General features: G+C 44.3%; 2 protein-coding genes across 5 annotated transcripts in view; both read left to right on the top strand.

Moving 5' to 3' along the window:
* The window catches only part of LOC140709472 (uncharacterized), a 74,929-nt gene extending 74,635 nt beyond the window's left edge, over window positions 1-294 (top strand). For both annotated transcript variants that reach the window (XM_073008433.1, XM_073008432.1), the window contains exon 4: window positions 76-294. In XM_073008433.1, coding sequence (XP_072864534.1) covers window positions 88-294 — 207 coding nt within the window. In that variant the 5' untranslated portion in view covers window positions 76-87. The remainder of the gene's footprint in view (window positions 1-75) is intronic.
* BCL9 (BCL9 transcription coactivator) lies at window positions 284-14,981 on the top strand. 3 transcript variants are annotated; one of them, XM_008019347.3, is made up of 7 exons: window positions 284-387; window positions 1,372-1,466; window positions 3,252-3,441; window positions 4,624-4,723; window positions 7,586-9,827; window positions 11,032-11,292; window positions 12,623-14,981. In XM_008019347.3, exons 1-7 carry the CDS (start codon window positions 335-337, stop codon window positions 13,738-13,740), a joined length of 4,059 nt encoding a protein of 1,352 aa, XP_008017538.1. In that variant the 5' UTR covers window positions 284-334; the 3' UTR covers window positions 13,741-14,981. The 3 variants fall into 3 exon arrangements, with proteins under 3 accessions (XP_008017538.1, XP_008017536.1, XP_008017533.1); XM_008019345.3 differs by having other exon boundaries at window positions 1,372-1,688; window positions 12,659-14,981; XM_008019342.3 differs by having other exon boundaries at window positions 1,372-1,688.
* Window positions 14,982-24,100: the final 9,119 nt, after the last annotated feature.

The raw sequence follows: 24,100 nt of genomic DNA, 5'->3' as shown, positions 1-24,100 counted from the left end.
CCTTGATCCAATTGTAAGGGTATTTTATGTCTCTGTTTTTGCTCCCAACTTTTTTTGGGTGGCCTTTTCCTGTAGTGTGCCCTGGAGATGCGAGATTTTCCTTTGGCAGCAGGAGGTACGCACCCAGAGAATGCTGGAGCTGCAAGGGGAAAGGACCCACTTCCACAGCAGAGAAAAACAAAGAGGAAAAAGGCATACAGGCAGCCAGCGCTAAGGAACGCACCCAGCAAGCAGTGGGCCAGTGCCACTGCCCCCAGCAGCTGTTTCTGCTGCAACCCGAGAGGAACTCGGTGAGCCTGTCCCGTTTGTGACTGCAAGCTCAGGATTTCAATCAATGCATTCCAGTAACCCTAAAGTGAGGAACTCTCCATCAGGAAACACACAGAGGTAAGGGCTAGGGCCTCTTCCTGCAGCCCCTTGGGGATGCCATAGTCACACCATGAACACTCATTGGTGAAACAGTATGTTGAATTAGAAGTAAACGAAACCCAAATGGGAAAGGAAGAGAAAATAGATTAGTAAATAGTAATATAAGAGTGAGCAGGATACAGTGTAATCAAAGATTATGTTAGAGTTTTCCTTTGTTATTCTTCTGTTCATCATTCCCTGACCTCTCCACCCACCTCCCTGCCAAAGCACAAACAAAAGGACCATAGAGACCAACCAGTACAATCTGCCCAAGTTGGCAAACAGGGAAACTGAGGCCTGGAATGGTGAGGAGGCCTGACGCCTTAGAACTAAAACATTATTCCCCAGACTCCCACTGTGACGCTTTTTCCTGTTTCCCAGTACTTAAACTGTTACTCTAAAAGAATTTTGTCCTCACTCCCTGAGGGCAGTGGTTGGTTTATCTACTTTGGTGGAATACTGCTTGTTGGGAGGGATTAGTATCCTGGAGGATTTCCCTAACCTGACAGTCACCAGCTCCCGTGCTCTTTGGGACCTGCTTGCATTTTCCATCAGGGAAGTGAGGCTCTCCTACAGCTGTTCTTGTCGTCAGCCTGGGGCTGGGTAGTATTTTGATCTTAACGATGCCTGCTTGTTTACTCTGAGCTAGTCTTAGTGTAAGAGTCACTTCTCTATGTACATAGAAACCGTTGTCCTTTATTGACAGAAGCCCTGGAGATGGGTCCCCATGTGACTCTAGGGTTCCTGAAACCTGGCTGGCCACTCTGCTTGATCCTCCTGTCTACTGATAGCTCTGAGATGGGATCGGGGTGGTGGGAGCAAGCAAATGGCTGAGGTGAATCATGGGGTGGTTATTTTAGTCCTAAGGGTTTCCTTGACCCTCAATAGAAACTGCTTCTCCCTAATTTGTGCTGACCAGTTGTGTCTGGTGTCTGATCTTCCTTTGTTATTTGTTTCTTTTAGTAGCCCTAAGTCAAAGCAGGAGGTGATGGTCCGTCCCCCTACAGTGATGTCCCCATCTGGAAACCCCCAGCTGGATTCCAAATTCTCCAATCAGGGTAAACAGGGGGGCTCAGCCAGCCAATCCCAGCCATCCCCCTGTGACTCCAAGAGTGGGGGCCATACCCCTAAAGCACTCCCTGGCCCAGGTGGGAGCATGGGGCTGAAGAATGGGGCTGGAAATGGTGCCAAGGGCAAGGGGAAAAGGGAGCGAAGTATTTCCGCCGACTCCTTTGATCAGAGAGATCCTGGGACTCCAAACGATGACTCTGACATTAAAGGTATGTCTATAAGATCTTTGAGACTCAGAGGGAAGTAGGTAATTCCTGAGGGAGGCTGGGCGCGGTGGCTCAAGCCTGTAATCCCAGCACTTTGGGAGGCCGAGGCGGGTGGATCACGAGGTCAGGAGATCGAGACCATCCTGGCTAACACAGTGAAACCCCGTCTCTACTAAAAATACAAAAAACTAGCCGGGCGAGGTGGCGGGCGCCTGTAGTCCCAGCTACTCGGAGGCTGAGGCAGGAGAATGGCGTAAAACCCGGGAGGCGGAGCTTGCAGTGAGCCGAGATTGCGCCACTGCACTCCAGCCTGGGTGACACAGCGAGACTCTGTCTCAAAAAAAAAAAAAAAAAAAAAAAAAAAAAATTCCTGAGGGAAAGCCTCCTGAGGGAAAGCCTCTGACATTCGACAGAGGCCAGAGAGCCTAGTATCAGACAAGTGGGGAGAGTAGGTATCAGATGCAGGAGTTCTTACAGTTTATGATGGAACTATTTCTTCTCATTTTGTTACTAGCTGAAGAATTGTTTGGAACCTCCTAGCTGAGGAGTTCTTGCCCTTAAGGATGCAATGATTTAGGGGTTATGGTAGGATGTTTCACAGGCCTAACCCTGTTTGTACACGTTTCTGGCCTCTGTGCTGTTTGTACTTTCGTTTCAAGCCAGTCACTCTAGTTTGTCTGTGCCAGCAGCCCCCACTGGGGCAGTGTTTCTGGTATCCCCTTCTCTCCTCCATCAGAGCAATCCTCCAAGGCTTGGGGCTTGTATTCTCTAGTTGCCATTTTGCCACACTTGCAGGCACGAGAGGAAGCCTTCATGGCCCTGGCAGTAGTCCAGATTTGTTACAGCTGATTTTAGTGTAGCAGGAATGAGTGGCTACCAGATGTGTAGAGATTTGGCAGGTACCAAAATGGGGTGAGCCAAGAAGGCTATGGGACCAACAGCTGTGGTTTTAGGCTTTTTGCCTCCCAGTATAAGACCAAAAGTCTTAACTGTAGGCCAGAACATGAAGTTAGTATTCAAGGAATGGAAGTATGATTTTCCAACCCAAATTAGAAATGAAAACCTGGGTGATTGTTTCTCCTCCCTTCCTCCCCTCCTCCCTCAAGTGTTTTGGCAGGCCTGCTATAAGTGCGAGCACTATGTTGGGGGGCCATGGTCAGCAAGATAGATACAGCTGTTGTCCTCAAAGATTTGAATGCACCTAGAAACCTGATTAACAGTTACAGTAAAAGATGATAAATGCTGAAATAAGAGAAGTTAGAGGGCTGCGAGATCCATCCCCAGTTAAGTCTAGGAGGTTTCAAAAAGGTTACCAGGAAGAAGGGACATTTAGGCTAATATATGAAGGAGGTGTAATAGAGAGGTAAGGAAGTGGGAGAAGACTGCTCTATGATTAGTCATTTGAGAGAGAAGAGTATTTGAAATTTTATGAGTAGAAGAGGTTTCCTCTTAGCAAGGTGGTACTTCCTTGAAATTCTCAAGGTTGGTTTGTGTTGTGATGCTATAAATGCTAGCAGAAGAAAGGAAATTGTATTCTTTCTATGACGAGTCATTTTATTCTTTTAGAATGTAATTCTGCTGACCACATAAAGTCCCAGGATTCCCAGCACACACCACACTCGATGACCCCATCAAATGCTACAGCCCCCAGGTCTTCCACCCCCTCCCATGGCCAAACTACTGCCCCAGAGCCCACACCTGCTCAGAAGACTCCAGCCAAAGTGGTGTATGTGTTTTCTACTGAGATGGCCAATAAGTAAGTTGATGGCTGTGTCTTGCTGTTGGGCAGGGCTTGTCTGGGGACCTAAGTTCTTATTCCCATTGCAGATTGATCTTTTATTATCACCTAAAGTTAACAGTACAGAAAGAGATAAAACATAAAACCTCCCCAACCCAAACTCCCCCAGAGGCAACCACTGATAATATATCCTTTGCTTCCCTTTCAGAAATTTTTCATGCGTGTACAGATATACTTATATACCTCTTTTTGTTTTTTTGAGATGGTATCTGTCTCTGTTGCCTAGGCTGGAGTGCAGTGGCGATCTCAGCTCACTGCAACCTCCACTTCCTGGGATCAAGCAATTCTTCTCCCTCAGCCTCCCGATTAGCTGGGATTACAGGAACCCATCACCACGCCCAGCTAATTTTTTGTATTTTTTAGTAGAGATGGGGTTTCACCATGTTGGCCAGGCTGGTCTTGAACTCCTAGCCTCAGGTGATCTGCCTGCCTCAGCCTCGCAAAATGCTGGGATTACAGGCATGAGCCACCGCACCTGGCCATATATATCTCTTTTTAGAGAAGAAATTGATTGCACAATACACACTTTTCTGCAACCTACCTGTTGTTGTTTTCTAAACAACACAAGTAATAAATGTCCATTCTAGAAAAATTAGAAAGTATAACTAAAAATTAGTATCTCTGGAATTTGCAGAGATAACTACTGTAAACATTTTTATATATAAATTTCTAGCGGATGGATGAATCAATTTTTATTTATCAGAACTGTGATTATACCCTACATATGGTTTTCTGACTTGTTTTTCACTTAAGATAAAAAGTGAATCTTAACAGCCTTAAACTATCACTAGGTATTGTACGATCTTATCTTCCACCTTCTTGGGTTGGGATTTTGAACTCAGATTCTCTATAAAACGCCTACCACAGTGGATTGGTTTCCGGAGAAAATCTTGGTTTTTGTTTTTTAATGCCTCTTTTGGGATTTGCACATGGCTATCTTTTAATTTTAGAATTTTGATGGTAAGTGGTAAACATAAATAATGAAGCATGTTTGTCTTGATTTCTTCTTCAACATTTGTGGTGGTTCTTTATATTCCTTCTTCTCCCTTACAAGTTTATTGTGGGATTAAAGTGCTTTGGAATTACAGTTAGTGAAATAGAAACAAGTTCTAGTGTGTGCTGTCTCTTCCATCTTTGCAGAGCTGCAGAAGCTGTTTTGAAGGGCCAGGTTGAAACTATCGTGTCTTTCCACATCCAGAACGTTTCTAACAGCAAGACAGAGAGAAGCACAGCCCCTCTGGTATGTTGTTTCAGAAACCGAGTAATGGTTTAATGATTCTACAGTGACTGCAAAGGAAAGGAGGTGGTGAATTTAATTGATAGGAAGGTAGTCTTGATGGTATGAGCTGTGTTCTTGGCATTTAACCTAATTCTGACATTGTGGGGCATTAGGCATATCATACTGTACTAGCGTTTTCTACGAGAAAGATAGTAGGTTGATGAATTGCTAGGGGGAAGAAGATGCAAACTAAAAGAGGACCTACAAAAATATCTTTGGGTTTCCTTCATGTAATCGTGTCTGGGAAAATCTAAATTCAGACCCTGTGTACAGAGCAGGTTTTTTAAAAATAACACTCTTGAGCTAGTTGAATAACAAAGAACAGAAAAAAAGCAGCAACTACAACTTCTGGAGTACATGATGACAATATCATAATCAGAGCCTCATCAACTTTCAAAGTGATTCATATTTATTTCAAAGTGATAAGACCATTGAAGGCTTTTAATTGCTTGATATTTGTAAAATTGTAATAAATGTTAGTCTGTTTTCTATCTGGATCTTAAGCACCTGCTATAAACTCCATTAGAAAAAGCATACAGTGGATGTAGTTTATCAAATTGAACCAAAAGATATTTCTTGTATCTGGCATCATCAAGCCATTGCACCAAATGCTATGGGAGATACTAAGAGGTTCAAGACACAGTCCCTGCTTTCAGGGAGCATGAAATCTAATACTGGGATGAGTCTTTTTTTTTTTTTTTTTTTTGAGACGGAGTCTTGCTGTGTCACCCAGGACAGAATGCAGTGGCGCCATCTTGGCTCGCTGCAAGCTCCGCCTCCCAGGTTCATGCCATTTTCCTGCCTCAGCCTCCCAAGTAGCTGGGACTACAGGTGCCCGCCACCACGCCTGGCTAATTTTTTGTATTTTTTAGTAGAGACAGGGTTTCACCGTGTTAGCCAGGATGGTCTCGATCTCCTCCAAAAGTGCTGGGATTATAGGCGTGAGCCACGGCGCCCGGCCCTTGGGATGAGTCTTAAACATGGGAAAAGTTAATTGACAATAAATGATCAAAGTGACAATTCAAGATAAAATAGGTGGCATCTTTCCTATTTTGTGTATCAGGAAAGTCTCCATCTTTGTAGACATAAGCAGAGCTTAGGCCTTCCTACACTTAGAAAAGGAATTTCACATTCCCCATGCATCTTGACTACTCGAGGGTAGAAGATGCATACCATTATATTTAAAATGCGTATTGTCCTGGAATGAATACAGTACAGTGCAGCTGAAACCAACCTTTTATTGACTTAATGGTAGTTCTTAATATTAATACTACACCTACACCGTCTCTGGTACTAAAATCAGGAAAGGAGTTAAGGAAGGAATTGGGAATAATCCATTGTTCCCCATCTAAATGTTTTCTGCTGTCATGGTTTCCTTATATGAAATCAGTACCCACCCACGACAAACAAAACCTGACTAACAAAACCAAACTTAAAATGGCACTAGAAGGAAAATCAAGGTGACGTCTACACTCCAGTTAGGAGTTGTGGACGTGAAATATACTTTTGACTGTACAGAATCATATAAGATTCAGCCGATCTTACACAACTCGATACCTACAGACAGAAGTGCATGGATACCTCCAAATCCAACATTTATGTATGTATTCACAGCATATAAGTACTCAAAGATATGTTTTCGTGTATATATAACACAAATTGTTCATATGCAGAGATACACATAATTATTTGTTTACATATTTGCACACAGGTAAACATTCCAGAGAGTAGGTGAGGAGGTAAGAGCCTGAAGGGTTTGGAAATATGGACTGGATTAAGTGAACAAGTAGGAGCAAATGAACATGAAAAAAGGGTCTGGAGAAAGGCCTTTGGTGAAAGGTCTCTGAGACAGAGTTTGTAGATCAAGCCCTTCTATTTGTCAGTGCCCTCTTACATTTCAGCAGTGCTATTGGTTTAGACCCAGAACATATACATCCCTCTTCCAAACATTCAAGGTGTCCATGTCAGCTATTGTAGGTGAGTGTGCTTCTACCCTGGACTTATATAGCATTGGTACTTAATAAATAATAATAAGGCAATCGTCCAGCATGTTATAAAAGGGCAGTCTACTGTCTACTAGAAAGAACAGTTCAAGAGACACCATAAGATAGATAGCCTCAGATTTCTCCACAGAAGCTTCCTGTCTGCAGATTATCTCACTACAGTTAATGTACAAATTCGTATCAAATATGGAATCAGTGATCACAAACCAAAAACAGAAACCGGAGATGTCAGACCCCCTGGAAACTCCAGGAGGGGAGCGTCTCAGTAGTCACCCTGCCAGAGTAGACGTTGAAATGGAGCAGCCTTACGCGCTTCCTCGGCTGGTAGAGTAGAGAGCTGCAAGTGACTTACGCTTTCTCTTTCAGATGGCAACATCAGGCCTTTTGATTGACAATGAGAAGTCTACATACCCAGTTATACTTTCAGGGAAAAGAAAAAGGTGTTAGGTACAGCCTCCCACATACCAAGAAACTAATCTCTCTCTGAATCAGAAACACATAGTAGACATGTGATATCAAACCTGTTCCTCAAAATAGATACTGAAATGTATTCACTTTGGCAGAGTGGCTCTCCCCTGGCATACTTTTAAAGTTATTGAAATCTAATCTTCAGCACGGGAAAGAGGATGCCATTTGACAGTAAGTTTAAAAAAAAAAAAAAAATCCTTGCCCAAAAGAGGGTTGTACATGAGCACTTTCTACAGCCAGTGTCAGTTAGATTTATGTGACTGGGTACAATTCCTTTATAACATATCTTGCTCTTTTAATTGCCCTTCTGTTCAGTTTACCAATGATTTTTAAAATATTTGTTTGTCTTCAGAACACACAGATATCTGCCCTTCGGAATGATCCGAAACCTCTCCCACAACAGCCCCCAGCTCCAGCCAACCAGGACCAGAATTCTTCCCAGAATACCAGACTGCAGCCAACTCCACCCATTCCGGCACCAGCACCCAAGCCTGCCGCACCCCCACGTCCCCTGGACCGGGAGAGTCCTGGGGTAGAAAACAAACTGATTCCTTCTGTAGGAAGTCCTGCCAGCTCCACTCCACTGCCCCCAGATGGTACTGGGCCCAACTCAACACCCAACAATCGGGCGGTGACCCCCGTCTCCCAGGGGAGCAATAGCTCTTCAGCAGATCCCAAAGCCCCTCCGCCTCCACCAGTGTCCAGTGGTGAGCCCCCCACACTGGGAGAGAATCCCGATGGCCTATCTCAGGAGCAGCTGGAGCACCGGGAGCGCTCCTTACAAACTCTCAGAGATATCCAGCGCATGCTTTTTCCTGATGAGAAAGAATTCACAGGAGCACAAAGTGGGGGACCCCAGCAGAATCCTGGGGTATTAGATGGGCCTCAGAAAAAACCAGAAGGGCCAATACAGGCCATGATGGCCCAATCCCAAAGCCTAGGTAAGGGACCTGGGCCCCGGACAGACGTGGGAGCTCCATTTGGCCCTCAAGGACATAGAGATGTGCCCTTTTCTCCAGATGAAATGGTTCCACCTTCTATGAACTCGCAGTCTGGGACCATAGGACCCGACCACCTCGACCATATGACTCCCGAGCAGATAGCGTGGCTGAAACTGCAGCAGGAGTTTTATGAAGAGAAGAGGAGGAAGCAGGAACAAGTGGTTGTCCAGCAATGTTCCCTCCAGGACATGATGGTCCATCAGCACGGGCCTCGGGGAGTGGTCCGAGGGCCCCCCCCTCCATACCAGATGACCCCTAGTGAAGGCTGGGCACCTGGGGGTGCAGAGCCATTTTCTGATGGTATCAACATGCCACATTCTCTGCCCCCGAGGGGCATGGCTCCCCACCCTAACATGCCAGGGAGCCAGATGCGCCTCCCTGGATTTGCAGGCATGATAAACTCTGAAATGGAAGGGCCAAATGTCCCCAACCCTGCATCTAGACCAGGTCTTTCTGGAGTCAGTTGGCCAGATGATGTGCCAAAAATCCCAGATGGTCGAAATTTTCCTCCTGGCCAGGGCGTCTTCAGCGGTCCTGGCCGAGGGGAACGCTTCCCAAACCCCCAAGGATTGTCTGAAGAGATGTTTCAGCAGCAGCTGGCAGAGAAACAGCTGGGTCTCCCCCCAGGGATGGCCATGGAAGGCATCAGGCCCAGCATGGAGATGAACAGGATGATTCCAGGCTCCCAGCGCCACATGGAGCCTGGGAATAACCCCATTTTCCCTCGAATACCAGTTGAGGGCCCTCTGAGTCCTTCTAGGGGTGACTTTCCAAAAGGAATGCCCCCACAGATGGGCCCTGGTCGGGAACTTGAGTTTGGGATGGTTCCTAGTGGGATGAAGGGAGATGTCAATCTAAACGTCAACATGGGATCCAACTCTCAGATGATACCTCAGAAGATGAGAGAGGCTGGGGCGGGCCCTGAGGAGATGCTGAAATTACGCCCAGGTGGCTCAGACATGCTGCCTGCTCAGCAGAAGATGGTGCCACTGCCATTTGGTGAGCACCCCCAGCAGGAGTATGGCATGGGTCCCAGACCATTCCTTCCCATGTCTCAGGGTCCAGGCAGCAACAGTGGCTTGCGGAATCTCAGAGAACCAATTGGGCCCGACCAAAGGACTAACAGCCGGCTCAGTCATATGCCACCACTACCTCTCAACCCTTCCAGTAACCCCACCAGCCTCAACACAGCTCCTCCAGTTCAGCGCGGCCTGGGGCGGAAGCCCCTGGATATATCTGTGGCAGGCAGCCAGGTGCATTCCCCAGGCATTAACCCTCTGAAGTCTCCCACGATGCACCAAGTCCAGTCACCAATGCTGGGCTCGCCCTCGGGGAACCTCAAGTCGCCCCAGACTCCATCGCAGCTGGCAGGCATGCTGGCGGGCCCAGCTGCTGCTGCTTCCATTAAGTCCCCCCCTGTTTTGGGGTCTGCTGCTGCTTCACCTGTCCACCTCAAGTCTCCATCACTTCCTGCCCCGTCACCTGGATGGACCTCTTCTCCAAAACCTCCCCTTCAGAGTCCTGGGATCCCTCCAAACCATAAAGCACCGCTCACCATGGCCTCCCCAGCCATGCTGGGAAATGTAGAGTCAGGTCAGTATGCTTGCATCCTCACAGTTGCACCTTGTAGCTGGAGACTGCTAGAGCCTGATACAGTTACTTTAAGAAAACTGGCGTCTTGAGTACACCTCTAGCAGTCTTTGTTGAAATGGCCGTATTCGTGGCAAGGTGCATAATCAGTGTTTCCATGGGGTTATGCAGAAGTGCCCAATCTCAGCAAAAAATATGTGTGTCAGAGGGACTGTTAAAAGGAAGAGGGGAAATGGGGAATATGTATTGGGTTCACAGAATAATTTACATTCGCACAATGAACAGATGCAATAAAATGTCTTAACGGTGGATGAATGTGGCTTCTTTAAATACTGGACCCACTGCAGGCGGCTGCCCTTGAATCGAGATTCTGGGTATAATCCTAAACAGGGCAAGCTGCTGTAAGACTTGTGTGGTTCTTGTAAATACCTGTTGACCACAGAAACAGTTACCAAAACCTTCTCCTTAGTAGACCACAGTTTTCACAGATCAGCTACAATTTAGGAGGATTTTCTTCCTGGGAGAGATTCTTGCTGCTGCTGATGGTTTTGTGAGTGGTACTTGAGGTGGTCAGTGGAAGTAGCACCAAGGTGTAAATACTAGGTTGGCGCTGTCTCCACCTGAGAAAGACTAGAATCAGAGCAAGATAGAAGATTTATCCTACCAAGCTAAAGTGTCTCTCTGTGGAGTAGCAGTTCACTGAAGCAGTACAGTGGAACAGCCCCCTCAGACCTTTTTGGTTCAAACGTCTTGGTTGTGGAAATTAATCAAGAATGCGTGTAGGGTGATGTCGTTAGTACTTGGGGCTATATCACTAGTCTGGCTTCATGGCATACTAATACCTGAGTCGAATTCTAAACTGTGATTGGCAAGGGAAAGAGATCCACTTATTTCACATTCTATTCAGTGAAATGGTTGTCTGTAAACCATATTTTCCCCAAGCTTGAACTAATATTTCTAACACATTCTGGTGTGTTTGTCTTCACATCTGCTGATTCGTCATGTCACCTCCATATCACGCCGCGGTCTCCCTCTGCACTCACACAGAGCTTGACTAGAAGATTGATGATTTGTGTCTGGGGTCTAATAACACTGTCCTGTTCATCTGTTTCATTCCTGGCCTTGCTAGTTCATAATCATAGGGCCCAATACCCTTCAAAAGGAATCTAATTCCCTGCCCGTTTTGTTTTATTTTGCTTCCTTTTAGGTGGCCCCCCACCTCCTACAGCCAGCCAGCCTGCCTCTGTGAATATCCCTGGAAGTCTTCCCTCTAGTACACCTTATACCATGCCTCCAGAGCCCACCCTTTCCCAGAACCCACTCTCTATTATGATGTCTCGAATGTCCAAGTTTGCAATGCCCAGTTCCACCCCGTTATACCATGATGCCATCAAGACTGTGGCCAGCTCAGATGACGACTCCCCTCCAGCTCGTTCTCCCAACTTGCCATCAATGAATAATATGCCAGGTAAGAAATCAGAAAGGCAGGTTGTGGAGTGAGTGCTAGACCAAAGAGAAACCTCTTGAAGCGTTTTCTCAATGGCTGTACACTTGAATAGGTGGAAGTTCAACAAGTAGAAAAAATCTTCCATCTAAGGTAGTTTCAGTAGAATGAAAGTGTCTTGACTAGAGGAAGATAATTTCTTATTAGCTTGATTCCTTATTTGTAAGAAAGCAGGTTTCTTTATAGTTCTGATGCTTCTGTGTACCTGGATGGTTTTGAGGGTTTGTTGTTTTTGTTTTTTTCTCTTTGGGTCCTCATGTAGCAATAGAGAGAGCAGTTTCTAACAGGCTGATTGGAAAGTCTTTAGTTCTCAAGTACTTTTTTCTGGAAGAGCAGCCTCAAACCACAAGCAGCCACAGGATTTCAGACAGTGGAAAGCTCCTATTTCCTAGAGAAGCCTTTTTTTTTTCTTCTTCTTTTTTTTTTTTTTAAGGACTAGGGAGGTAATAAAATCCTTCCCTTCCCTACACATTCGGTACACCTTCATTCCTTATACCCACCCCTCACCTCGACCCCTGCCACCTGACTAACAGAAAATGATCAGGATGGTGAAAGCGATCAGCAAAGAGACCATGAGTTTTCAGCCATGAGTTTCTGGTTCCAGTTCTATTCTGATTGTTATGCATGCTATGTATTTATCAGTAACTCTAATTAACCAGGTTAGTACATGTACCAGGAAGAGCATAAGCCTCGTACCACACTCGGTGGTAATTCCAGAAATACTTCAGTGTCCCAGGGACTGTATTAGAATATGTTACTTTCCTTTTCTATTAAAAGTTATTTCTTGAACATTTCATGTAATCTCGAGTTTTAAATGCTTTCTCTATAAGGCACTATAAAATAATGCCAAATGCCAATTGGAAAATGACCTGTTGATAGTTTGTTAGGATTCCTGATCATTGGGATTGTAGTACTGATTTCGCCAAAAGGACCGTACTTGAGTCATTCAGGCAAATTGTTTTCTTCTGTGTTAAATGTCTCCAGTGAGGAAGACGAAACTCATTTATGTGCTAATTTATAACTTTTCACACATGAGAATTTCTCCCTTGCTATCTTCTACACACTCTTAAATCATACAGTTTAAGACTCAATAATATATTGTCCTGTAGAGCTCTTGGTTTGTATGTCCCCAGATGTATTATGATCTTATTGATGGCGGGGATTGTGTGTTGTATGTTTTCCCAGCATTATACTATGCGCATTGGATGCACAATAATTTTTTTGTTAATTTATTATAGTTTTTCTGAGTTGATTTTTGGTTAAGTTGATTCCTTTGATATCTTTATTTTTCTAGGAATGGGCATTAATACACAGAATCCTCGAATTTCAGGTCCAAACCCCGTGGTTCCGATGCCAACCCTCAGCCCAATGGGAATGACCCAGCCACTTTCTCACTCCAGTCAGATGCCCTCTCCAAATGCCATGGGACCCAACATACCTCCTCATGGGGTCCCAATGGGGCCTGGCTTGATGTCACACAATCCTATCATGGGGCATGGGTCCCAGGAGCCACCGATGGTACCTCAAGGACGGATGGGCTTCCCCCAGGGCTTCCCTCCAGTACAGTCTCCCCCACAGCAGGTTCCATTCCCTCACAATGGCCCCAGTGGGGGGCAGGGCAGCTTCCCAGGAGGGATGGGTTTCCCAGGAGAAGGCCCCCTTGGCCGTCCCAGCAACCTGCCCCAAAGTTCAGCAGATGCAGCACTTTGCAAGCCTGGAGGCCCTGGGGGTCCTGACTCCTTCACTGTCCTGGGGAACAGCATGCCTTCAGTGTTTACAGACCCAGATCTGCAGGAGGTCATCCGACCTGGAGCTACCGGAATTCCTGAGTTTGATCTGTCCCGCATTATTCCATCTGAGAAGCCCAGCCAGACGCTGCAATATTTCCCTCGAGGGGAAGTTCCAGGCCGTAAACAGCCCCAGGGTCCTGGACCTGGGTTTTCACATATGCAGGGGATGATGGGCGAACAAGCCCCCAGAATGGGACTAGCATTACCTGGCATGGGAGGTCCAGGGCCAGTGGGAACTCCGGACATCCCTCTTGGTACAGCTCCATCCATGCCAGGCCACAACCCCATGAGACCACCAGCCTTTCTCCAACAAGGCATGATGGGACCTCACCATCGGATGATGTCACCAGCACAATCTACAATGCCCGGCCAGCCCACCCTGATGAGCAATCCAGCCGCTGCCGTGGGCATGATTCCTGGCAAGGATCGGGGGCCTGCTGGGCTCTACACCCACCCTGGGCCTGTGGGCTCTCCAGGCATGATGATGTCCATGCAGGGCATGATGGGACCCCAACAGAACATCATGATCCCTCCGCAGATGAGGCCCCGAGGCATGGCTGCTGACGTGGGCATGGGTGGATTTAGCCAAGGACCTGGCAACCCAGGAAACATGATGTTTTAAGCTGCTAAGATTGGATGTGCCGATCCTTGTCAAGATGAGATTCCAGGTCCTGAGAGCTGCTTTGAGGGAGTTCCAGGAGTACTTACTATTGGTCATGCAATAGGAGAACAGAGACCCGAGGGCTGCTTTGGGGGAGGGGGGAACTTGAGAATGTATGGATTTACCTGAAAACAAATTATTCATTTAATCAACAGGTGTGTTTTTTTTAAGATTTATTTTTTAAAAATTATTTTTGTGGACTTGGGTATCCATGATGGCACCTACTTTTGGGAATCTGTAGCTGTGCTTTGAGAATTGCCATCGGTCATGTGTTGCACCGTTCTCTGTATGTTTACGTCCTTTGGACTGGCTTCTCCCAGGATTCTTTTCTGGTTTTGTTTTTTTGATTTGGGCTTTATTTTTTTTGTGTGTACTGTACTATATTGTAAAAGGGATTTTAGCAGAGACTTTAGTCTTTGGGGCAAGAGGAGAACAGGAATGCTGGGCTGTTTACTTTAGGTGGAGAATCCATCTTCAGACCTTTGGACTATTTTCTTTCAACTCCAGTGTATAGAAAAACCAAACAGCGACCTCAGAGCAGAGTATTAATGAAAAGCACAAAAAAAGGAACTAAGTTCAGCGAGGGGTGGGGGGAGGGGGGAGATTTTTCTTTTGAAAAAATAATGACTCTTAGGACATTTGTTTTTCAGTTCAAGTGCTCTTCAGCACTGTCTGTCTCCCAGTATACCAACCCACTGGCACATTTTTCTCGTTTTCTCTCTCCCATTTTGCTCTGTCTCCTCAGTTAAGTGTTTCCTTCCCTTGTGCCCCCCGCTGGTGACCCTCTGCTTCCCTCTCTCTTTCCCTTTGGCAGCTGCAATACACAGTGTTATTTTGGGGAAATAAATCTAGCAAAGCCTCGCCTTCCGTGCCGAGCGTCCTCCTGGCTCTGGGAGGGAGAGGTCTGTCCTTGGGATGCTCTCTGGTCTTTTCTTCCCCTAAGTCTTTCTCTTCCCCATCATACCCTTCCCTGCCCACCTTGTTTTCTGTTCTCCTTTTATTAGGAATTCCCAAGTGAATTTTATTAATGTGGGAGTGGAACAGATGCTAAAAGCTATCCAGGATTTTGTTTCTGTTTGTTTTCAATTTTGTGGTTCCTTCCCTTTCCTCCCCCTCCCATGCGTAAGACGTTCTGTGTAACCTCCATTAAATTTGGTACAAAACCACTCGCCAGAGCTGTGGTGTCAGAAAAATAAAATATATTGTTTCTTACAAAATTGAACTGCCTTTTTTGTTCATTTGGATTCCTGATTGTTTAGTACTGGGCATACCGGTTGCCATGTGACCCAGAGGCGTAAACTCTTTGTATTGGAGTTGATCAATAAGGTGATGGTTAGGGAAAGCAAATAAAAGTACCTTCTCAAAGCGTATTCCATGCTGTTAAGGAATAACTACTCATACAGGTTTATTCTGTACTGTTCCTATCTCAAGTCATGAAATCCTAGTTATGAGCAGAAGAGTAACCCTGGTCCCATTGCTGAACTTTACCTCCAGGGCAATTAATGGTCTTCATTAGGAATGTTTGTGAGAGCCAGTTTAGTGGTATGAAGTAATTAAGGTTGTATGTTTAGTTATTTGAATAAGCTATGAGGTGTCTCTGGGTCTTGTTAAGGTAGAATATTATTACCATACCTGCAAATTATGGGTTTCCACAGTCCGTGGGTTTCCGTGGTCCTTTCTGGCTCCCCACCTCCCCCCATCTCCATCACCTCTGCTAACCCTGCTCAGTCTTTGTGCACAGTTCAGTTCCCACCACACACATCTTCAGCAGATCAGTGTGTATCCTGCAAGTTATGTGTCTAATGGACTCGCTGTTGTGCTTCTGTGCAGTTAATTCTGTTCTGGTGTGTGTATTTCTTTTGAGTTGTTGTAGGTGTTTTTAGCTCAGCGAGTGGGCGTCTGTGTGCGTGTTTGTTCTTAGGTGAGAGAATCTAAGCGAGGAGCGGCAGGTGCAGAGTCATCTGCAGACTTGTACAAATTGGGCTCTGCTGGTGTTTCACAGTCTGAGCTTTTCTCTCCGACAATTGTTTTGGAGAGCCATTTTCTCTTCGTTTTCAGCAGCCCTGTCTTCTCAGTAATGCAAGTGTCCCAGACAACAGAAAATGTGGAGATGAACATTTGAGTGCCTACTCTACCAGTTGTCTCCGCACACTTCATCTTGCTGATTTTTAAGGGGCTCTATGACGTGAGTGATAATGATCTCATTTGCAGATGAGAAAACTGAGCTCACAAGTTTAAGGATTCTGATTCAATCTGGTGTATTGTGTTGGTGCTGGGTAGTGAAACTTTCATGTTGTAGAGAAATTAGGAGAGTAAAATGAAGATTTTGTTTCACAAACTTAGCCATGTTTCTGGGTTCTCTGGCTTTAAAGTCTATAGATGAGAACAGACTGACAGCCAAGCATGGGCAGCACAAGATGAGAACGTGAAGGAAGGGCCCTACCTGGCATTTGCCCTCTGGTCTGGCTTCTTGGGGCGCTCCCCTCCTTGCTGTACCCAAGTGTTGCAGTCACTAATGGTGTGTGGTCCTGTTGTTACTCTCACAGACAGGGAGTCAAGGCATAAAAGGTAGCCACAAAGCAGAGCAAGTACCCACTTAGAGGGCTAGCAAGAGACCGGTGGGTCTGGCTGCTGTGGGCAGCTGGATGTGTGGCACTCCTCTCACAGCCCCCTGCTGGAGAACTTGCGGCAGTGCAGAGCAACTTCCCCACCTGGTTTTTAAAAATACCCCATCATACATCTTCCTTCACTTTTTAAATCAGCACATGCCATTTCATCACGATCATCTCTGACAAGCCAAATTTAGGGTCTAAATACAACAATTTCTCATTTACTAAGATTGTTACAAAATAAAATTACATTTAGACTGGATGCTACTGCATGGAGAACTGATGCAAGATTTTTAAAAAATCAGTGAAAGAGTGATGAAGATGTTTCATATTAACACATTCCTGTGAAAGCCCAGCCAATCTTCTCTCCTTCCTCTCCTGAATTTTGGGACTGAATGGAGAAAATGCAGTAGTAACTTGTTCACTTCAGGATAAGTGGTGGAGTGTGTGTGACTCATAGCATTTTTTCTTAAGGACTAACTAGAAGTATGTGGCATTTTCCCTGAAACAATGTAAAATAAAATAATTTTCTTTAGAAAAGATTTTACACTTATAAATGAAAACAGACATAATTATAGGAGTCTTATGAAGGAGGCGGCATGAGAAAATAAATTGAAAACAATTTTACATATTTAAAGCTACTCCTTAAAAAATGGATCCAACATCTCTCGCAGCCTCCCTGCGCTCTATATTTCTTGATATTATCATCACAACGCAACTGTGGTCATCAGGGCCAGCCTCATGGATGTGCCACCTGTGCAGTTGGACAGGACCCAGCTTGGTTTAATGCTCCACAGTCACTGTTTGGAGTTCTTCATTATTGAATAGGGGCTCCACATTTCCATTTTGCCCTGAGTCCCACAGATTGCTTAGCCAGGCTGTTGTAAACAGAAATCACAACAGCTCCACAGAGGTGCTGCGACCCCAGTCTCCATATTTATTCTTGCTACTTAACAGGTGGCCAGGATACTTGCTATGTTCCGCTTAAACTGTCTACACTTCAGTCATTTCCTTTTCCTTTTCTGAGTAATTTCAAGGTGCTGAAAGGAGAGGGAAGTTGCATTTTAACCCAAGGAATCATTTATTTAGCAAATATTTATAGAGCACTTACTGTGTATCAAGAACTGTGCAAAGGCTGGGATGTGGAAACAGGTGTGTAAACCAGTTATTGCGATACAATGACTGCTACAGTGAAGGTATGGACAGGATGCAATGGGCCAGAAAGGAAAATTCAATGAATGCTCAAAGGAAAGGTGATTTTTTGAACTGACTCTTAAAGGAGAGAGCAGTCCTGGAGGATGGTGGTGAGCATTGAAGCAGAGGAAATGGGAACAGCAAGGGCCTACTGATGGGATGGCCTCTTTAAGGGAGGAAGAAGTAAAGAAGTAAGAAATAAGCCTAGGCCGGGCGCGGTGGCTCACGCCTGTAATCCCAGCACTTTGGGAGGCCGAGGCGGGCGGGTCACGAGGTCAGGAGATCGAGACCATCCTGGCTAACACGGTGAAACCCCGTCTCTACTAAAAATACAAAAAATTAGCCGGGTGTAGTGGCAGGCGCCTGTAGTCCCAGCTACTCAGGAGGCTGAGGTAGGAGAATGTCCAGAACCCAGGAGGCAGAGCTTGCAGTGAGCTGAGATTGCGTCACTGCACCGCAGCCTGGGCAACAGAGTGAGACTCTGTCTCAAAAAAAAATAAAATAAATAATAATAATAATAATAAAATAAGCCTAGAGAGAGAGTGGGTCACAGAGAGCCCAGTGTGACCCACTAAAGACTTTGAACTTTGAAGTTTTAAGCAAGGGATCAGGTAATCAGATTGGCCGGGATGGGGAAGATAGGCTGGGCACGGGGTGAGAGAACCACAGGAAGATCACTTGCAAAAATTTGCTTATTTTACAAAATCCTTAGACTCATCTCTTTTGCTTTAAATAACATTAAATTGTATCATATTTCCCATGCTGCTTAGACAACTTGAGCCTCACTGCCACTTTCTTTTCTCTAACTCAGACCTGTAGTTTTTTTCAAAGTCACAAACCCTTACATTTAAGAAAAGTCATGGAGTCCTAATTTGGTGGTAAGATTTTAGTAACACGTTTAAAGCAATAAGTGTATAAAGCACAAAACCAGTGGGTGGCCAAACATTTCCTATTGGAGGGAGCTAAATCATAAAAATAATGTTAAAAGGAAGGTGTGCTATGAGGATTGTAATAGAAGTTGTCTCTATCTCACATGGCTTCTTATCTGGGTTACTGTTAAACAGACACGAATCTATTTTCTGCCTATAGGTGACCCCACGTCAGCTGTTAACTTTCTGTCTCAGTGCTTAATTGTGCTTGGTAATCAATACTGTCAGAGGAAGGCGGTAAGTATATGTATGACGATAGAAAGAGAAAATAAAGAGAAGAATCAGAAATTATTTCCTCACACATAAAGCATGGGAAAATTCAGTTATTTCACCAAACACGAAAGAACTCAGATTTCTCTTGCAAATACCCGCTTAGTGTCCCCAAACAATTATGCGGGTACCCTGGGGTTCCAAAGAACAGGATAAAGAAACCCAGCCCTAGGAAACTGCATGTCTTCACTGGGGCCGGCTGGGCGTGTTGCTGTGCGGTTCTGGGTGGTTGGGTTTCTCATACCTCACCAGCTGCACCTAAACCAGCAACCCCCGTCCTGAGGGGCTGACCCGCAGTTCTGTGCTAGCCACCCTCTTTCGTTCTCCAGAGGCTGGAGCCAGGGTCAAGGGCAGAAACAGCTTACAAATCTCAGTTATATCCAAGTGTCCAATTAATTCGTGTTGAGGGTGAATTTAAGTTTTCAATAATTTTTGTTTGTTTGTTTTTCTACAGCCAAAGTTCTTTTTATTAAAGACCCCGGGAGCTCATGTTTGTTTCTTATCTTTACCAAGCGCCCAGGAGCTTTCATTTTCCTCACTTCCCACATAGAAGCACACCAGCTACCCCGTGAGCTGTTTTCCCTGGAGACTCCTGCCCATCCCCATGAATCACTGTGATCTAAGGCCACGCTTTTGACGGTGCTTTATGGGCTCTGGAGTACTGGCTTCTGGCTGCTCAGTTCTCAACGTCAGATGAAGACAAGGGCTGGGCCTGGCACCTTGCTACAAACTGAGTCATTGTTATTGGGTTCAGTCAAAATGTATTTGATTACAGGGGATGGTGGATTACTGTGATTTATTTTATTCTCCAAACTGCAGAAGGTCTCCTGGGCTTTGGTAAAGTTCTCTAGGATAGCTGTGAGTAGTCGAGCTATTGAAAACTTTTATACACACATATACACATACAGATTTACTTATACACGTGTATATGTACCTTCAATATGTGAAAGTGTGTAAATAATTAAATGCCAGTTTTGAAATATCAACATTGCAATGAAGAGTAGTTTGTTTTTTCCTTGTCAATGAGGCTGGAGAAGCCCTAGAATTTTCTTCATTCCTGTTATGCTCGGTACCTGCAAGGCCTTTAAAATAAAATCATCATTATTTAAAGGTATGATAATACCAATGAGGAAATACAAGGACCACTTCCATACAAAGCATGAACCAGGCCCAGGAGAGAAATTATCTGACAGGCAACTCAAACTTAACATGTCTTAAACTTAACCTCTGAATTTCTCTCAAATCTTATCTCCATATCCCACTTCCCCATCACAGTGAATGACATGTCCATCCCCTAGTTTTCATGTCAGACACCTGGGAATCATTCCTAATTCTTTACTCCTCACGTAAAACCATCAGCAAATCCTTTCATGTCAATTTCCAAAACATACCTTAAATCCATGCACTTTTTTTCATCACTCTGGAGGAAGTTACTATCTTTCACCTCATTTATTACGTGTTTTTTTTTTTCTTTTTTAACCAGTGTTTTCACTCTAGCTCTTCAGTCTATTCTCCACGATATAAACAAAGTAACCTTAAAAAGTATGAATTGGCTGGGCGCTGTGGCTCATGTCTATAATCCCTGCATTTTGGGAGGCCGAGGCGGGTGGATCATGTGGTCAAGATATTGAGACCATCCTGGCCAACACGGTGAAACCCTGTCCCTACTAAAAATACAAAACTTAGCCAAGTGTGGTGGCACGCACTGGTAATCCCAGCTACTCAGGAGGCTGAGGCAGGAGAATTGCTTGAACCCAGGAGGCGGAGGCTGCAGTGAGCCAGAGTGAGACTCTGTCTTAAAAAAAAAAAAGTATGAATCATACCACTTTCTTCCTTAAGAACCTTTCATGGCTTCCTAATGTAATTAGTATGAAACCCAAGATTTTTGGCAGCCCTGCCAGGCCCCAGTGCCTCTCCAGTTTTGCTTCATGCCCTTCTCGCGCCACCCACTATGTTCCAGCCGAACCATGCTAATTTCAGTATCTCCAGAGTGCCAAGGCCTTCTTGCCGCAGGACCTTACCCACACCAGTTCCTTGGACTGGCATACTTGACTCCAGGCTTTCCCAATGGCTGGCTTCTCCATGCCCCTCAGGTGTCTCAGCTTATTTGTCATCTCCTCAGAGAGGTCTTCTCTGAGTACCCTGTCAAATACCTACCTATCCCCAACACACATACACACACCCCCCATCATTTTGTATCACAACCCCGTTTGTATCCGTCATAGCAATTATGTATTTTATCTTGCCCACTGTGTGAAGTCAGGAACCAAATTTTTCTTGCTCATCATTTGTTCACCAGCATCTGGCACAGTGCCTGCACTCTACCAAAAATCAGTAAATAGCTGTTAAATAAGTGAGAGGGAAGAAGGATCTGTATGAGCTTGGGTGGCCAGGAGAGATTTCATGCTGGTTGTGGTACATGAGGTGGACCCTATAATGAGGCTAGGGGTGGAGGACACACAGGAGACAACAGGAATGAGGAAATGGAAGTGGGAATGGACGGATTAAGAAAAGCAGGCCAGATGACAGTGAAGGGAACAGCTTAAACAAAATTGATCATGTGCATAATAGAACGTGAAACTGAAAAGGGAGGGAAGAATGAATAGCCCCAAAAGCCAAGAAAAGGAATTTCATCTTGATATGGGAAGCAACTAGGACCCACTCTTTGTTCTTAGAGACTTACATTCTAAGTATTTTATCAAATGAGTCTGGCAGGGGCAAGCAGGATGGATTGAAGCAAGGACAGGCTGGAAGAGCTGACTGGAAGCATACACGTATTCTGGGGTTGAGGAGGTGAGGTTCCTGGTGATGCAATGGACAGTAAAGGGTGAAGCAAAGACAGCTGTGAAGGAAGAACCCCCAAGACTTCGTTGGATAATGGGGGCAATCATGGAGATATTGGAGAAGAGGCAGAAATCAAACATGATGTGGTGATTTTGAGACTGAGAAGCTGAAAGAAAGGTAGAATCGTGTTGGAAGGGGCCACCCTACTGCCCTACAGCATCCCTGACAGGTGGCCAGCACCTCCACTTGAGCCATCCGATAATGGGATGTCATTCTACTGAACGTCATTAGCACTAATATTTAGAAAATTCTGCTGCCTAATGAATCAGGCTTCTTTTAGCTTTTTGCCCATTCGTCCCAATTCTGACTGTAGGAGTAAACACAGAGTAACAGTAGTCCTTCTTTCTCATCCCAGCCCTTCAGAGAGTTGAAAACAGTTATTACTTCCCTCCTAATTTTCTTTTTCCCAAGCTAAATGCCCTGGTCCATCAATCAAGACCAATGAGATGAGGTTTTGAGTTCCCTAACTGCCCTCATCGTTTTATCTTGTTTTATCACAGTTTACACATACCTCAGAAGAAGAAATAAAGTGTTCGGTGCCCCAGTACTATCTGATCAGCAGAGAACACAGTGAGACTATTACTTTCTTTTATCTGAGCATAGTTTCACTAATAGGCAAAAGTTTCTTTTATCTTTTTTTTTTTTTTAACTGCTATGGAGTTATATTGGAATTTTAGGAAATGAAAGCCTCAAGATCTTTTTCATGTAAAAAAAGTCATCACTCCTAATTCTGTATATTATTTTGCTTATTTAAATCCTATATTCAGAATTCTAGTTATTCCTATTTAATTTCAATATTCATTCTGATCTGTTGTTCCACAATCTTAAAGTCCTTAGAAACTTATTCTAACAATCTTTATATTGGTTCTAATTTTTCTATCAAAAGCAAAGCTGGTAATATTTTCATCAAAGTGATACAAGGACTCAGGATAAAGACCTAGAGCTCATAATTGAAGTGCTTTTATCACCCATTTTAAAAAATTGCAGTAAAAAATACATAGCAAAAAACTGACCATTTAAACCATTTTTAAGTATACATTAATGTGTTGTGGCATTAAGTACATTCACATTGTTGCACAATCATCATCGCCATCCATCTCCCTAACTTTTTCATCATGTAAAATTCTGACTTTGTACCCATTAAACAATAACTTCTCATTTCTCCCTCTGAAGTTTTTGAGGAATTGCCATACTGTTGTCCATAAGGGCTGCACCATTTTGCATTCCCACTAGGAATGTATGAGGGTTCCAATTTCTCTACATTCTTGTCAACATTTATCATTTTTGCTTGTTTTCTTATTGTGGTTTTGGTTTGCATTTCCCTGATGAGTGACATTGAGCATCTTTTCATGTGCTTACTGGCCATTTGTGTATTTTCCATGGAGAAATGTGTATTCAAGTCCTTGGCCTGTTTTTTGATGAGGATTTTTGGTGGTTGTTGTGTTGGAGTTCTTTTTATCTTCTGGATATTAATTCCTCATCCGATAAATGATTTTCAAATATTTTCTCCCATTCCATGGACTCTCTTTTCACTCTGTTGATTGTGTCTTTGATGCCTAAAAGTTTTTTTTTTTTTTAATTTTGATAAACTCTAACATATCTATATTTTCTTTCCTTGCTTGGGCTTTTGGTATCATATCCAAGAAATCATTGTGAAATACAATATCATAAAGCTTTTCCCCTGTGTTGTCTTCTAAGACTTTATAGTTAGAGCTAATCTTTAGAGTGACATCAATTCAGTAATTTTTAAATGTTTTAAATATACTTGTGTAATCACTTATAATTCTACCTATTATCATCCAGCTCTCATTCTCCATCTACCTATTGAGTAATTGGCTCTTTGATTGATTCATCAGTCTCTATAAGGCTAGGAACTGTGGATGCAGCAGTGAACTGGTCAGGAGTGGTCCCACCCTGGGCTCATCAAACCCAGAGTCTACTGAAGAAGTCGAACACTGAATAAGCAATTACAAGCACAGTCATGGCATGAAAGAAAAGGAAGCTGCCCACATTGAAGACAGGGAAATGCGACCTAAAAGATTTTATCAAATTTCCTGAGAATCGTCTATCTACTCGTCTGTTAACCCAAAGGAGAAAGGAAATAGTTCAGCCAAATACTGATTCCTAGTGACGATTGCTGCTTTCTTTCCTAAGTGCTCACAGACTTTTCCTTTGTTTAAAGGCACACTCTAGACCAAGGAGCTCTCCAGTCTTTAAATTCTGGAGTCTATGATTTTATAGGTTTTAAAAACTAGGGCCACATTTGCCTGTGTATTTTGGTTCTTTGAGACTAGAAATCTGACGGTATCTTCATTTCTCATAGATTACTGTCTGAAGTGACATCTATAACTTAACTTTATTTACCCCGGGGTATTACCTACCAAATAGGAAGATCTGAACTCATTGAAATCAACCAGGTGCTGTCCTCACCTCTCTAAGGTTTCAATTCCTCCCAGCAATCTTGGGCCATTTGTG

The sequence above is a fragment of the Chlorocebus sabaeus genome, chromosome 20, assembly GCF_047675955.1.
Source record: "Chlorocebus sabaeus isolate Y175 chromosome 20, mChlSab1.0.hap1, whole genome shotgun sequence".
NCBI lineage: Eukaryota > Metazoa > Chordata > Mammalia > Primates > Cercopithecidae > Chlorocebus > Chlorocebus sabaeus.
This window is presented reverse-complemented; position numbering and strand designations above follow the sequence as displayed.

Bases quoted from the DNA above. Each gene is read 5' to 3' on its own strand.
- BCL9 (XM_008019342.3), top strand. From the start codon at position 335: ATGCATTCCAGTAACCCTAAAGTGAGGAACTCTCCATCAGGAAACACA. The intron at 388-1,371 runs GTAAGGGCTAGG...TGTTTCTTTTAG, and splicing joins CCATCAGGAAACACACAGAG to TAGCCCTAAGTCAAAGCAGG. The intron at 9,828-11,031 runs GTCAGTATGCTT...GCTTCCTTTTAG, and splicing joins GCTGGGAAATGTAGAGTCAG to GTGGCCCCCCACCTCCTACA.